General features: G+C 38.8%; 2 protein-coding genes across 2 annotated transcripts in view; one reads left to right on the top strand and one right to left on the bottom strand.

Annotated features, from left to right (window-relative positions):
* The first annotated feature begins 3,244 nt into the window (after window positions 1–3,244).
* Window positions 3,245–3,952, top strand: SOD3 (superoxide dismutase 3). The gene has a single exon (XM_062493428.1). It carries the CDS (start codon window positions 3,245–3,247, stop codon window positions 3,950–3,952), a length of 708 nt encoding a protein of 235 aa, XP_062349412.1.
* Window positions 3,953–8,296: 4,344 nt separating this feature from the next.
* Window positions 8,297–16,245, bottom strand: part of CCDC149 (coiled-coil domain containing 149) — a 46,911-nt gene continuing 38,962 nt past the window's right edge. Inside the window, exons 12-13 of the mRNA XM_062493429.1 lie at window positions 13,418–13,525; window positions 8,297–8,880 (exon numbers count right to left, since the gene is read on the bottom strand). Coding sequence (XP_062349413.1) covers window positions 8,297–8,880; window positions 13,418–13,525 — 692 coding nt within the window. The remainder of the gene's footprint in view (window positions 8,881–13,417; window positions 13,526–16,245) is intronic.

Below are 16,245 nucleotides of genomic sequence, written 5' to 3' on the forward strand. Positions count from 1 at the left end.
CTTGCTATAAAAGGATTCTCTCCTATGCAGTGTTTTCCTTATTATGTTTAACTCTGTGCTGGACAAATCAAACAACATTAAGTCAAAGAGCAGAGTAATGCAATAGGAATGGTGTTGTTGCAAAACAAGCCCACCAACCAAGCAACACTGAAGGTCACAGCATGGACTAGGAGCTTTTCAGCAGTCTCGTATAAAGCTCACTGTAAAATGAATTTTTTCCTATGCAGTCTAGAGAGCCTTGCAGAAGTTTTTTTGACTAGTCTGTCTTGTATAGCCCAGGAAACTTCAGGACATTGCTTGAAATTCAGGATACAAAAGATCTCGTAGAACTGGAACAAAAGCAGAGGTCTATTTTTTTAGAGCAGTGATTGTAACACAAGTGCATGGTCAGGTCACTGTGGGCTTTCCTCCCAGTAACTGCTGTCTGGTTTAAAGGCTGTCAAGCCCATTATTTGCTTATAACCAGAAAATTAAAACACAGTCATTGGGTAAGAACAGACTTTAATGATACACCATCTTTCATACTCAAAAAGAATGCCAAATCACCCTGGCAATTGCATTCCTGGTAGTTATCGGCCCTTCTCCTTTTTAAAATACATCTTTCTGACAGCAGCCCACAGCTACTATTTCCTTTCCATTCTCTGAAGTGCAGAGCACTACAAATACATCATTTCACTTTGCTGAAGTCTTTTCTGTCCCTTTGATCTTCTCCTTTACACCTTCTGCATTTCTGCTTCCCTCCCTCATGTGCAGTACATCAAAAAAGAGCAGCAAGTAGGTTTTTCCAGGGACAGGATCCCAGCTGGTGTTGACAGCACAAATGCCACTGAAGTCAGAAACATTGCTGTATTTAAGCCAGCTAAAATTCTGTCCCTAGTACATATTTCAAAATGCCTTATAATTCAATTAAAACTTTACAATTACAATTCTCTTCTCGGAGTGCTGACTGTGGCTCAGGAATTTCCTTGCAAAAGCATTAAACTCAGCTGAGTTTACTACTGAATTCAGTTCACTGCTTTGTGACTACATTTGTAAACAATGAATGATGCTCCTTTCTTCTTTCCATTTGTTGTGACCCCTTAATAATGGTTTATGCTGCTAAGAAGTAATTTTTTCTAATAGTACCTAGACTGCATATTTGCTTCCTGTATTTTACAAACTTAAACCTTTGCATTTGCTAGTCTTAGCTGAACATTTTTTGTGTCTCTTTATAAAATTTGATTATAAACTTTCAAATGCTTTGAACCCAAACAATTTCATAGTATTATCACACTGCAAATATGGCCTTTCCAGCTCAGAGACTGCCAGTAAATGAAGTTGGAAGAGCTGCAAAGGAGGCAGTGTTAGCCTTGGGGTGATGGACAATCCCGGTGCTTGTCTTCTCTGAGAGTTCAGCTCCCACTGAACGCTTCACAGTGCCCAGGAGCACAGTGAACTGAAAAAACTTGTAAATACCCTGAAGAAATACCAATTGTCTTGTTTCACAGATTAGGAACTGAACCCCAGACCTAAGGTAACACATTCACTATCCAAAAATATTTAATGATATAATATTCAATAATATTCAGAAATGAAGTTAGTTAATTCTGTATTTCCCTGGCTAATGATCCGAATAGTTGACATTCCTTTAGCTCTACTCTACCTCATACATAAAGAAAAAAAATTGTCTCTCTCACATAACTGAATATCTTGGATCTGATGTGGTATATGATACCAGTGAGATTAACACACACAATTTTACCATTGCAGAAGCTGACAGTCCCATTATTTACCTGGCTGGCAGAATATGTGAACTGGGAAAAGGGATTTTCTTTGCAGTTTTCTTGCATTGAGAATTGTTCTGTAGTACTAAGAACTACTCTTTTCTCTCCACAAAAATCTCACCCTGTTGCAAACAAATCCACATTTCAGCTACATCAGTGCGAAGTGCTGTGGGCAGGGAAACGCCTCTGAGAGGAGAGCATTTCTTAGCTCATGGGATGATCAAGAACATGTGAACTCCCCATGCTCCAGCCAGCTTCTGAGCAATTTCTCTGCACCTCAGTCTGATGTGTCTGATGTTGCACTGCCTCAGTACCACTTACTTCTCTCTTAGGAAAGAAATCACTGCTAGTAAAAAAAAAAAAAAAAAAAAAAAAAAAAAAAAAAAAAAAAAAAGAAGGGCTGCAGTGGAGTAGGTATCTTGGTGAGTAAAGCAGCAGAGGAGATGCTAACTAATCCTAAAACTTCAGAGAGGCATCATTGACATGTACCTCAACAATTAGAGTTTAAACTGTTTCCAAATCCACAAAAACTTTTGTATACATCCATATAAAACAGTTTATGTTGCTCAAGCACCATTTTTCATTTTGATTAATGAAGAAATAAAAATGCAAGCTAGCTCCACACAATCAGCACCCAAGTGAGCAAACTGTCCAATTGTGCCTTAATAAAGCTCCATCCTCTCCCCTGCCTGCTGAAGTCCACTTGTTTTAGATGAGTGCACAAAGTCACCAAAAGGCAGATTAATTTCAAAGTTTTATGGCCTTTTTCCTTTTTTTTTTTCCTTTTTCTGAAATGCCGATGAGGACCGAAAGCCAGACTAACAAACTCACCAGGAAAGGATCAAACATTCACCCTGTCAAAACAAAAATGCCTAGAACTTTCTCCCCTCCCTTCCTTCTTCCCTCCGTCTCCGCCTCCCTCCCCTCCCACAGTTCTCCCGCCTCCACAGAGCCAGCGTTACCTAATTTCTACACAAACACGCAGTTTCTGTAAGCATCACCTTCCAGCAGCTCTGGCCTTCTGTCCGATCACATCTTCGTTTAGAGGAGCAGAGGCGAAGAGCTACTACTGAGGGGTTCTGCCAGGTAATCGCTTGTTGGATTTTTACTTTTTGTTTGTAATGCCTAACTAGTGGTTAAGTGGCTGGACCAAGAAAAAACTGGCAAACTGTCTTGCTGGAATTTGTTGGAAGTAGAAAAGCCTACTTTTCTACAATACAAAAATATAAACTTAGAAATAGATTTAAAAACATTTTGGCTTGCTTGCTTGCTTCCTGCTGGGAAACAGAGGCAGTTTTTGAGATCAAGATCTAATTTAAAATACATAATCACTAGAATTTCTTTTAGTCATGGCTGCCAGTTGTATGTGTTTAAATACACATATGCATTCTGATTGTTTCAGTTCATCACATTGGACTGGTTTAGCAAGTAGCAGTCCACAGATACTAATCTGTATGTTTTGCAGGCTCAAAATTGCCAAGATGTTCCTGATTCTTTCTCTGGTCTCTGGGCTCGCTGTGTCTGGTGTCATGACAGACAAGGAAACTGACCCACTCCAGGAATCATTGCATGAAATACAGAAACAAGTGAATGACCTCTGGCAGAATTTGCTGTACCCAGTAGCACGTGATAACGAGACTGATGGGATGATTTATGCCACTTGTGAAATGAAGCCCAGCTCCAAAATAGATGCTGACAAGCCACAAGTGACTGGACAAGTCTTATTCAGGCAGCTTTACTCGTATGGAAGATTGGAAGCCATTTTTTACTTGGATGGGTTTCCATTGGATAGCAATCAGTCTAGCAGAGCTATACACATCCACGAGCTTGGAGACCTCAGCAATGGCTGTGATTCTACAGGGGGACACTACAACCCTTTCAGAGTGAATCACCCTCGTCACCCAGGAGATTTTGGCAACTTTCTTCCTAAAGAAGGCAAAATCAGAAAATACAAAACAAACCTGTTTGCAACAGTCTTTGGTCCATATTCCATCATGGGCAGATCTGTTGTGATCCACGAGCAGGAAGATGACATGGGCAAGGGCAATAACAAGGCCAGTTTAGAAAATGGAAATGCTGGGAAACGCCTGGCTTGCTGTGTGATTGGGATAAGCAACAAGAACTTGTGGGAAGAGAAACTGCCTGAGGTTATGGACAAGAAGAAGAGAGGGCTCAACAAAAGAACATAGAACCAGGCTTAGGTGAAGTCCAAAATGCCAGCTACAGCCCAGGCAGCACAAAGTAACTCAGGCTGTGCTATTGCCCCCTAAGATATATGGCTAAAGGATTCCCATTTGCTTGCTCCTCTATGCAATGCATATCACTTTTGTAGAGCTTCCTTTATGTAAGCCCATCAATAAAACCAGCATCAACTCAACATTGTGAGTGTTTCCTTGAAGGAAAAAGATTCCCTTTTATGCAATTTGGGAGTTGAATACAGGTCAGCAAGAGTGCAGATGGATAGAGTGTGGGCTAAAGAATCTGTGCACTGCAACGGTCTTTTAAGGGATTGTTAGATACTAAAGGAAAAAAGTAAGAATTTGCCTCTCATGAGACACTATTCTGTAGTTAGGTGCCAAGTTGAAAAGCAGAAAGGTCTCTATACTGTTACCAGTGTTGGGTGTTGTGTTGCACGACCTTGGTAGTGGACTTCCCCTAGAAATAAGGGAAAGTACAGAAATCTCTCTGTTGAATTTCTGATCCATTATGTTATTCTACTTGCATAACTCCAGTCTGTGCCTGTTAGTAACAAAGTTATATACAAAAGTTATAATGCTGCTTAGACTTATGATGATAAAGTCAGCAGATCAGAGAGAAATATCATTTTCAGAGCAAAAAAATACTGAGTGTGTTACTTCATACAAAACTGTAGGAACAAAGTCAGTTTGGGCTGGGAGAAATGACAGTGAAAAGATTTAAGTAAGATAATTTTCAGACTTAAAACTCTCACTTAATAAGGCTTTACTTTTTGAATTTAACACAACTCAAAACACCACCCCATGGCTATCATTCATCTAATAGTAAGAAGAGAAAAGGAAACAAGCAGGTAGAACAAATATATAATGAAAGGCGTTTATTAAAGATAACAAAATTTATTAATATAGTTTAACCATGTTGTGATGTTAATCCAGGCAGCAACAAAAGACTGGTTTGCAAATAAATTAAACTGCATAATTTAGAAAGCAAACTACAAAACAGAAGCTGGTTAACAAAATGCTTTTAGAAATGTAGCAGATTTTCAATTTCATCTCAGTTAAGATTTTGAAATACATTCCTGAGCTCATAGGGATTAAAGAAATTCCACTGTCTTTATTATACAAATTCCCATATGCTTAAAAATACTCTCACTTAGAAAAGAAGCAGCATTCTAAAAGATGCTTCTTAATCTTTCATTTTCACATGCTCATTTTACAAATTCAGTGAACATTATTCTTCTAATAACCACATCATCATACTTTCAAACTGAATCCTTCTCACAGATAATGCACCTTTAGGTATGACAATTTAAAATCAGTTTGTGAAATGCAGCTTCTCCATATTCCTGCCACAAAATTCCCTTCCCAGTTTGCTTCCCCAAAGCCCAACACCAAAAAGGCTTAACATGTCTGATTGTGATTTCTGCACTTCTAAAGTAGTAGAAAAAGAGAACACAGGTCTTACAAAACAAAACAAAAACACCCCTCCAAATCTAAGGTAGAGTCCACAAAAACCACAAGTTAAATTTACTGGGAAAAAAACCACATCATTAAAATAGCACAAAAATATCAATTAAAGCAACATCCGAGGAAGATACTGACAATATTTAATTACTTTCACCTAGTGCAGCAACAATGGGTTTTTCTTACAAGTCTCCTTGCTTTGAAGTCTTGTGCTCCTGAGAGAAAGCTAAAGATGTAGCTAGAATACACATTTGCTAGAAGAGAGAGAGGGCCAGTATTGCAGCAACGGCATCACACTGGAAGTCAGGTTTTCAGAGATCTATGTATCTTACTGGAATTTAGTGATTGCAAAAATTTAAAAATAGCATCCAAGAGGGAGAATGGTGTGAGGACAATTACCAAGATGCCCTAATTGTTCTGCTGTACATCAGTATGCTCTCACAGAAAAGACATACTGAAAAGTATCAGCAAATCAAGCACTAAAAAGCTCTTGATCCAGCACTGCTTCAACCTTAGACCAAGTTCTTCATTAACTAATAGCATTAACTGGCTCTTAAGGGATTGTGAGCAAAAAGCTCATTCTCACATCTCTGGGTCAGGAAAGACACAGGACAGGGAAACAGTAAAAGATGCTAAACATTTTTGAGCTCAACACATGAAGTCTTGACCTTCTTATTTGCTTGCCTCAGTTCTGACTGAACTGATATTTAGCTCTGTGCAGGATCAGTCTGTGAAAGATGGAAAAAATATATTTCAAACAAAACGCTACTTCATAGGACATTCAGGCATTGGAGGAAGAAATCCTGTACATTATCCTGGAGATTTTAGTTTCTACAGCTATTTATCTTCTGACTGTCACAAAAAGTGAGTCAGTAATGCAGTCAGTTACAATTGCTGGGAACAGCTTAACACTCTTTCGAACTCTTAAACTCTTGGGTTTTTTTCAGATAATGAGGAATTTTAATGCTGAACAAAATAACAAAATAAAAACTTTTTACTGCTTCATGTCCCTAATACACTTAACTATTTATATAACTTTTGTTCTTAAGGACTGCTGCTTAACATCAGTGGAATGTTGCAATGTCCAATTACCCTTAGAGACAAAGTACACATATTTGAGGAGCACTGTAAGTATGGCTTTACATCCTGCAGACAGACACTGAAAGGGTTACACAAATGCACCTGCTAGGGAAAACACATGAGAACAGAGACAAGCCACATTTTTCACCTTCTGACTATCACTCCTTATATTTATATCTAATAATTTACATACAGCCTTTCTTCTGCTGAATACAAGCTGTTCATGGGCTCTGACACCTTGATTATGGCAGCACCTGCTAGCTCATCTTACAGAAGAGTTTGTCAGTACTGCCAATATAAACTCTTTATTCAGTAGCTGACAAGTGGGCTGTAAAAACTTGCAGCTGGCAGTTATTTGTCAAAGAAGTACTCAATTTGGGAGGGATTTTCCTTTTTATTAGTAGTATTTTATTAAATTTGCTTTAATTTTCTCTGATTGGTTTCAAGTTCTAGGAGTGAGAAATGAACATTTACAGACAATTAGGTCCCAAGCTAGCAGAAAAATTGCCTTGACGGCTGCTGGCCCATAGAAGCTCCACAGCTGCAGAGACTATTCCATATGCTACAAACAGGAGAGGAAAGACCTGACTCCCCTTCCCCTGCAGCTGCTAACTTCAACGTTAAGTATTCCCTCATTGCTGCCTTCCTAGAAGCAGTGGCACAGCTCCAGCATCAGGACCAAGCTAGGGAATGACACAGCAGCCCCTTTTTCCCCCAGTTATTATAGGAATGTTTTTCTATGACTAAACCACTTCAAGAGAAGAAGTTTAAAAAAGTGACAGCAATGCAAATAATCCTTATATCATACCACAAACTGGTGAAATGAGGAGGAAAGGAGGAGTTATCCTTAATTCCAAGTAATGAGAGAATTTAGAAGACACAAAATTCCTTTAGAAAGGAGAGCACAGATGGAGTAGGCTGAAACCTATTACCCATTAACTAAGCCCAAAGGCCTGTTCCAGCTCCTGTAAGTAGAGGAATGCAGTTCTAGAAACTGACAGCCAAGTAGCTGGACAGGACATCGCTGGATCTCCTCATGCTGTTTCCTTTGCATTAGAACAGCATTGCTGTTTCTCACATTAAGACTTCTGGCTTCTCTGATGATATTTCTTTCAGAGCTTGATTAAACTGGGCTCTCAGTATCTGGTGAAATAACTTGCTTCATTTTCATGAGATGAGCTGGGGGAGAAAAGGAAAAAAAAATGTACAGTTGACAAAAGACAAAGGTATAAAGGTAATGAGAGAACTATATACATGCAAGGATGGTTTTCAGAAACTTCCTGTAAAGGAATGGTGATCTTATTCTAAGGATGTACTGACAGCCACTATATGTAAAGAGAAACAGAACACAGCCTGAGAAAGAAGCAAAAGCTCACAGCTTTAAGACGTTTCTCAATTTATCACTCCAAATTTTTCATCCTTGAGAGACAGCATTAAAATACAGTCCAGCACTAGGACCATACATGTTTCAGGAGCCTAGTGATAACAAGATAAATCAGTACCACTGGCCTTTTTACTACACTAATGTAAATTACATCAATCTATACAGGAACTTCAAATCATTACAAAAAATCAACACGACTAAACTTCATCACTAATTCTTTCCCGTAGATAATTTACAATGTTGGTACACTACAGCCAGAACTAACAGAAAACATATTTTTAAAATAATTATTAATAGTTCAGTATAAAATAATCAATCCTACAGCACAATATTTTACTGATCATATCTGCAACAGCACAGACACTGCACAAGGATTACACTGAGAAGCTTGAGGGCCTGGATTTCATACCTCAAGCCAAACTGTTATCCAAATATTCACGGTTTTCAGCAGGATCAGATGGTTTCTTGTTTTCAGATCCAGAGAGCTCCTCAAAGCTGTTATTTGTGTCTGCAGTTTTAACACTGAGCCCTCCATGCCTTCCAGCATCTTCAATATGCACCACATCCATGGTGCTGCTATTTTGATCCCCTCTTTCATTTGGAATGTCACAATCTCTCTCTAAGGTTTTGTCATTGTCTTTCAGGACCTCAGTTTCACCTGTTCTTTCATTCTCAGAGTTTGAGGGATCTGTGGGGTCAGATGGATCAGGGCTGGAAAGTGGGAACTCTATCTCTGATGAATCATTAAGCTCTGCTCCAACTCCCACATTTTGCTCCCCCACAGGAGCGCCTCCTCTTTTCCCTTCCAGTTCTGCAACTGTCAGTTTAATTATCTGACTTCCAAGCTTGTTTATGTCTTCTTCCTCAGAAGGTAGCTGGGGTAATGAAGGGTAAAAATGTTTATTTTGGATTCTGTTATTTACATTTGTTCCCTCTGGAGCCAGGGACTCACTTGCAACAGCATAAGTTTCATCTCGTTCTCCCTTCTGTTCTGCTGAAAGAGAAATGGAACAGCAAGATACTCAAGTCAGTTGGAGACATTTGTTATATACCTGATCTGAAGAATATTACTATCAGTGCTGGACCACAGAAATGTTTACCTCAGTAAGGAATTTTTAAGAGTGCTTCCCTATCCCTCCCAGGTCTATTTCTTAAATAATAAACAATCAACACTAAGTTTCTTGCTGGATTTGGCCCTGTTTTGGATTCCATCTTTCTCTAATACCAACAATTCTAAGAATCAGACAGTACCATACTGTTGAAGGTCAGGAAAGGTCAGGAAAACTTTTCCAGAGGAATATCAACTCCAAGCAAGTCACTTAGCTATGGAAATTTTTGGCACAGCTTACCATTAATCCCCCCCATCACTACCAATTTCAGGGTTTAACACGAGCTCCATTTATTTGGAGCTTTTCACAGGCTTTCATCCAATAATGAAGTTTTGTTATTGGTCCTGCAACATTTCTTCAATCATAAAAGATTATTTTGATTAGGGTAACAGCATGAAACAAAGCAGCAGTACAAGAATTTTAAGTATAACATTATACTAAAAGGCAAACACTGAAGAAAGTGTCAAAATAGAGATAAAATCAATGTGCAAACAAACACCCTTGTGAAAGTGTCCTTTAATGTGTTTATTAAAGGACAGGAAGCCTCATTGAAAATAAGCTTGCAAAGTAAAGTAAGAAAAATTAGGAAATGCCAAAAATAAGTCTGCCTTGAAGAGCTTAAAATTACTCTTGTTGTGCAGATGCATTACCTTTTAATATGTAAGAGTTTACTCAATTTCTCTTACAGGAGTCCTGCCTCACACAAGGATGGGACTGCCTGGCTGCAGAGGACCAGCCTACAGTCTCTATCATACCTGCCTCATTTGGAATTTGAGAGCTGCTGAGTGAATGAGACCAGGGTTGGCACAAAGGGAGCAGACACTCTTACGGCCATCAACAAAGCTAGGAATGCAACTATGAAGAGCTGGAATTTAAGTCTGTGGAAAAGGCAGGGATAAATTAACTTTCAAAAGGTGATCACCCACTGGATCTAAGCCTCATTATCTGAGAAGTCAGCTGGAAAACTAGGAGCTTGATATGCACTACTGCTCTGCTTGTGCTGTATATCAAAGTGCTCCAAATGAGCCAAAATGTATGTACCTCAAACTAGCACTCGAAATTAGCAGGATTCTACCTTCCTCTTTTCATGCTTCAGTTTCCTCCCTCTTACAGTAGAATAACACCAACCTATCATCCTGCTGCAATCTTCAGAAGATAAAGTGTCTCAAAGCACTAAATCACCAGAGAAAAGTTCATAGAAGAACAGCACTGTTTTCTTCAGGGAATGCCTGAAATAGCACCCAGGCAGTACAGCAGGGACAAGGCATTCAACAACAGAGCGGAAAAACCCCAAGTAGCTTCTCATTAGCAGCTGTGATGCTTAAGCACAACACATCCCATGACACTACCCATCCTGTGCATTGGATAAAGTGAGATTCTGTGGCACAAGACAGGCTTTAATTCATATGTCTTTAAATTCACTCTGTCATTATGCATGTTCACACAGGAACCGCAGAGATCCTACAGACATCCACCATCCAGCTTAACTGAAACAATGATAACAAGTGCAGATTAAAGGAGGCTTTGATGAGACCAGGGTAAGTAGATAGACTTGATAAAAAAAGCCTGCAAAAGCCCTCTGATTAGCTACAGATCTAGCTAGAGCAACACTTGATGCATTACAAAAAGTTCTGATGAAGAATAAATGTTTGTTCAAAAGCTAAGATTTCTTGGGTGAAACAGGCCCCAAATATCCATGCTACTCTTTAAAAGACCATAGCTGACCAATGCGACATGAGGTCTAATATATAACAGTAAGTAACAATTTCATTGCTCTCCTGGTTATCAGCTGCTTTCACTCGACTGATCATTCAACAGATAGGAAAATAAGAATGGTCTTGTTTTTATTTCAGTAGTACCTTAACTAAGAGCATACTTGTTTGGTGAATGATGGTAAATGAGCACACTCCTGTGTTCTTCCCACTTGCCAAGGTCCCCCAGATTTTGGAGGTACATAGTATAGATGAAAAACTGCAATATGCACCAAGTTCCTAAACCTCAACAGCAGTCATTCTCTGTGCAGTGTAATACAAAAGGTACCCATGCATCATTCCCATACTGATGCTGACTGCAGAGGAGTTGTGTGACTCCAAGCACAGGGATATGCCCCACAGCTGAAAACACGCTGCTTCCTTTTCAGGCTTTGAAGGGAAAATGGCAGCCCCAAACATCCTTCAGAAAAAGCAGCTGGAGCAGCAGAACAGGTTATTGTTGTGCCACCTACTGCCAGAAACTATGGTGTCCCCTGCACAGCTGGTTGTAGATATGTGCTCATCTGTGTCACCAAAAGGTTGGCCCAGTTTAATTATCACAGAGGTAACTTTTGTCTCAGTTCTCACTGCAAGTTTTCAGATATATTGGGATATAGGCAAGGGAAAACCCAAGCTATTTGTGCAGGCAGAACAGTTTTTAACCTGTTTTAACTCAATTTCTTAACCTGCTTCAGTTCAATGACAGAATTTCTGTCATTAACCTTGGTTCTCATTATGGTCATGGGACAGAGAACAGAAAAGGAGATCACCTACTGGGAGTTGATTCTTCCTGTGACTGCCACAGGTCTAATCCTTGTCTGTCCTTTCCTATCCAGGGCTGTTTTCTTCTGCTCTTCTCTTCCCCTGCCTATCCTTCTGCTCCTGCTCCGTATCCCTTTGTTTATACAGTCCCTACACTCACTTTGCCCATTTCTCATCCACCTTTCAGTATTTTTTAGTCACATCTTCCTTTCACTTGCCAGTGTTCTGATTCCTCACCTCTGTGCTCTGACCTCTGCTCAGCCACATGCAGGTCCCCCTTCACTCAGACTTCCATCAACTCTGTCAAACCCCATCTACTCTAGTCTTCCCACCACTTGAGAGTCCTGATCTTGGCCTTTCCTCCCACCCTGTTCCAGGCTTTTTTCCCCTCTAAGCTTACTTTATCTCAAAGGAATGGGCCATACAGAGTTTTACCAGCACTGGTGGCACAAAGTAAGCTTAATAGAATAATTTGTTTGTTTTTCACAGATGAGATTTTTAAGTGAATCACATAGAATGAGGTGGAAACTCCAGACTACTTCCTCAGGCTGGATAGATTTCAAATTCCTATAATTCTAGATACAGTAAATGCTTGCATACTTGAAAAAAAAACAAAAAAAACAAAAACAAACCAAAACTCAAATTCAAACATACAAAAGACAAAAAAGCCTGCCAAAAACCCATGTGGTCATCAGTATTTAACACAAAAAAGAAGCTACTTGGCTATCTTAAAAAAAATAAACAGCTGACGTAGAAAACACAGCATGGAAAGCTTCAGCCCAGAGCAAAGTTTGGCAGTGTTACAAAGCAACAGCAAGAGGGTCTGATGAGATGTGACAGGCAGATCAGACTGCCTGTCTGATCAGCCTGTAATCACAACTGTAATACCAGCTTCACCTAGGACAAATATGGAAAGAAAAGAGCATAATGCCACAAAGCAAATACTTTCAGTAACTCCAAACTTAATTAAAAATCAACAATTAAGTAGGTAAAATAATGAATATTTATGAGTTATTATTACTCACCAGAGAACTGTTCATTACAGTTTCACTTCTTACTTTTAGCAAAAATATCAGCTGATCAAGATTATAAAAAATGATCAGCCTCGCTGTCACATTTTATCAGATAATGACATGGACTATAAAGTCAAAATTAAGCCACAATCTATTTTGTTTCAGGACTAACAAATAAATTGTTTATGATGCTTCATGGTTAGCTAAGAAAGATCTGGGCATATCATAATGTTATGCCCATTAAAAACTTTATCCAAATGCCAATAAGCAAATATAATAATCCATCTCCCATCCATTATGAAAAAGTATGGAAAAACAAATCAAGGTTAGCAGCAACTGTCAAATAAAATTAAGCTTGACTTTGAAGAGATGTTAAAGCTTGGTACTGGAGAAAGATTTTTAACAAAACACATGTAAGACTATGAAAAAAGCAGTAAATTTCTCTGGGAAAATGAGTTAGTATTTCAATTTACCATGTGCAATCAGGAAGCCATTCATCTAGACATCACCTATAATGCAGGAAAGTGCTAAACCAGTTCCACAGACTGCTTCCTACTGTGCATTTTAACTGAGGGGAAAAAGTGCAGGAAACAGTTAACTCTCATACAGATGGCACGAATAACTTCACACAGTGTCACGTTATCTGGCAGGAAAATTCTCTGAGGTGTAAGACCTGATCCCTAACCTTATGCAATCCATTCAACAGTAACTTTTCAGTCGTTTCTTGGCTATTTGTACTGGGACCATCTATCTGTTTTACTTGTGGATGATGCATTCAATCTCTGTGATCACTGAAACTTTGCCTTCTGCTATCCCAGTGTGAAAATTTATTACGTTTTATTTGGAAAGAAATGAGTGCTCAGCTCTCATCATGTTCTTACATTTCAGGTGCTCACCTTGTACTTCAGTTCTCTGTGGCTTATCAGCAAACGCTAACAAGGGTGACCTGGCCCGCTGTATCACAGGCAGGGTTGGGTCGCTGAATGTTATTGTATCCTTCCCACCTGGAACAATCACAGTGTTAGAACTGCTGGTTCACCAATTATAACCACTGCATCATACCCTACAATTTTTTAACAGTGTTACTGAAAAGTACAGAACAGGAAAAGCATCTCAAATGATCCTTTCACAGTATGGAACAAAATACCCTGTACTGGAGCCACAATATGTAAGGCAAAGGCAGAAAAGCTCTATGTTTTTATCTGCAGTACCCAGTCAAGGCTAGATTTTGAAAGACCAGGTGCTGTATGCAGAAAATTGAATTAGCAATTAGAATTCAATTAAAAATAGTAATTATCAGATCATACCAAAGTAATGGATCACTTGCATGCTATTACCAGCAAGTGTTCAACACTCTTTACTATTATTCTGTCTCATGTGATACAAGCAGGTTCATTATTATGTAGCTTTACGCTTCAGATTTACATGTTATCCTGCAATGCTTCCTTTAAAAAACCCTAAAACCTCTGCAGATTAAGAACTGAGGGAGCAAACAAGTACACATTTCTGGGGAACAGAAGGGATTTTAAACTTAAAATTCCCAAAACATTTCTGAGCATTTTCCTTTTAAACCAAATGGAAAAGGCAATTTTCTAGTTCTTTTGCAAAAAAAAATAGTGCAAGAAACCTTCATCTGAGGACTGCTGTAGATTCTTAGTCTTTACATACTTTAGCAATGCAGAAAGCAACACCTGCAGATCCTTTAGGAAGTGCTCCACTATTCAGGATGCTCATGTTTATAGTGACTGACACTACCTTAAACCTGGAGGGGAAATGGCAGGAAATGTGCAAGATCAGCTAAGTGTGGTGTTTGTGTGGCCTCCAGAACAAGTGCCAACTGATAAGTAATGGCTGGGGAGGCAGCAAGATACTGCTCTATCTATCTCCATGAGAACCGACATTTATGTAACAACCACTTTGCCCCTCTAAATCTGTTTGTATGTTTCACCTTAAGGCAACATCCTAAATCTAATCACCCATCCAAGACAAAGACTTTCAAGAGAACACCAGGTCAAGAGATACCTGGAATAAATCCATCTCTAAGAAAGTTCTGGTGCGTGCTAAGGAATAATGAAAGTCAAGCTGCTCCCATGGAGTCTAACTGGACCACTCCAATCCCTAATTCCTTTTAAGGGCACTGCAAATACCTTGATCCTAAAGGTAGTAGTGATCTTTTCATACCCTTGCCATGTCAGGCAATACACTGCAGCAATATGAATGCAATTAATGCTTTTGAAGCATGGAGCTTGTCGAAATTTGATCCCCCTGTCAAATATGCATCAGAGTTCTGCCTCCACCAGAGTAATAAAAAACAGCATTAACTAACAACGAAGAGGACAACCCTCCCACTGTAAGATAAAATTAGTTAAAAACATTAAAAAAGGCAAAACAAATCCAAGCAATATTTCAAAATGCAAAAGCTCCTAAATAAATGTACTTTCCTGTAACAGTGAAGGAATTTTCTGTTGGAAGAACCAAATCATATAGGGGACTTGTGGTATGAAAATACCCAGCAGATATTCACACAGAGTCAGAAGCAGCCACATATCCCAAAAGATACAAAAGAATCCAATGAAGTAAAAAGATGATGAATAAAAAATTCATAGAGGTTTTAATACAAAAGTAGAAAGCAGAGGCTTTTTAGTTTATTTCATAAAAATAGTAAATCCTGAGCTGAAGTCTCTGAAGATAGCAAGACAAGCTTCACAAAAGATACTCCTTGACTTCCAGCCAGCATTTACACAGTAAACACATTCACTTTCACATTTTTCTCTGAAAACCAGCCTGGTTTCAGAAAATAAAGCTAAGCTCAGTATCCACACATTTTAACAATAGATGTGTCCCAAAGAGTCTGATGAATATTTATTTATTAACAACGATCCACATCCATTCATGAAGGAGGCACATAGGGGTACTGCTGCACTACATTCTGTGAATCATGATCTGAAGTTGGATTACACACAAAGAATTTCAACTAGCTGCTGTGTAAGCTCAATTTCGTAACTTATATAGCTTCATGTTCCTCTAATGAATTTTTCAAGGACTATAGTAAAAAGTATACAGATCTGAAAACACAGATAAGTTTTCAGTAGTAGTAAATTTTTCATTTTTTTCCCCAGGGTTGGGTATTTTCTTATAACCTCTGCTGCACCCTCTGCCACTATAACTAGCTACAGCCACAGCAGCTGCAGAGCCTTTTAATTCTACCCTGCCTCTGCTCTGTACTGATTACTGCAGGGCAAGAGGCAGCAACAAAACTCTCTTATCATCCCACACAGAAAAAGGCTGAGTCATAGCTGGCTCTTTCTTAGACTTTTTTTTACAGTGGAAATCTGGAATTTTCAGGAAATGATAGATTTAAAAAAAATACAGAATTACCTATCTGAATGCCTAGTGACAACAGATTGCAAAAAGAATAAGATGGTGTTTATTATGTAATGTTATTGAATACATTTAACTTATTTGTGTGCATATTTCAACCACAATGTAGCCAAGAAAAAGTGAAGAGTTAAATGCTTCTGTGAACATCACATTGTCTGCTTCCTTCTCAAGGGAAGTAGGATCATAAAAACAAAATCAAAGCCAAATCTATGCCCAAACTTACTTTCTTTTCAGCAATAAAAACAAACCTCACAAGAGATTCATTTAACTAAAGCCCATTTTCTAAGCAGGGCAATATAAAGTCTGGTAGGCAGAACTTCCACAGAGAATGAAATTTTACCTT

Source organism: Cinclus cinclus, chromosome 5 (genome assembly GCF_963662255.1).
Source record: "Cinclus cinclus chromosome 5, bCinCin1.1, whole genome shotgun sequence".
NCBI lineage: Eukaryota > Metazoa > Chordata > Aves > Passeriformes > Cinclidae > Cinclus > Cinclus cinclus.

Coding starts and splice junctions, on each gene's coding strand:
- SOD3 (XM_062493428.1), top strand. CDS start 3,245: ATGTTCCTGATTCTTTCTCTGGTCTCTGGGCTCGCTGTGTCTGGTGTC.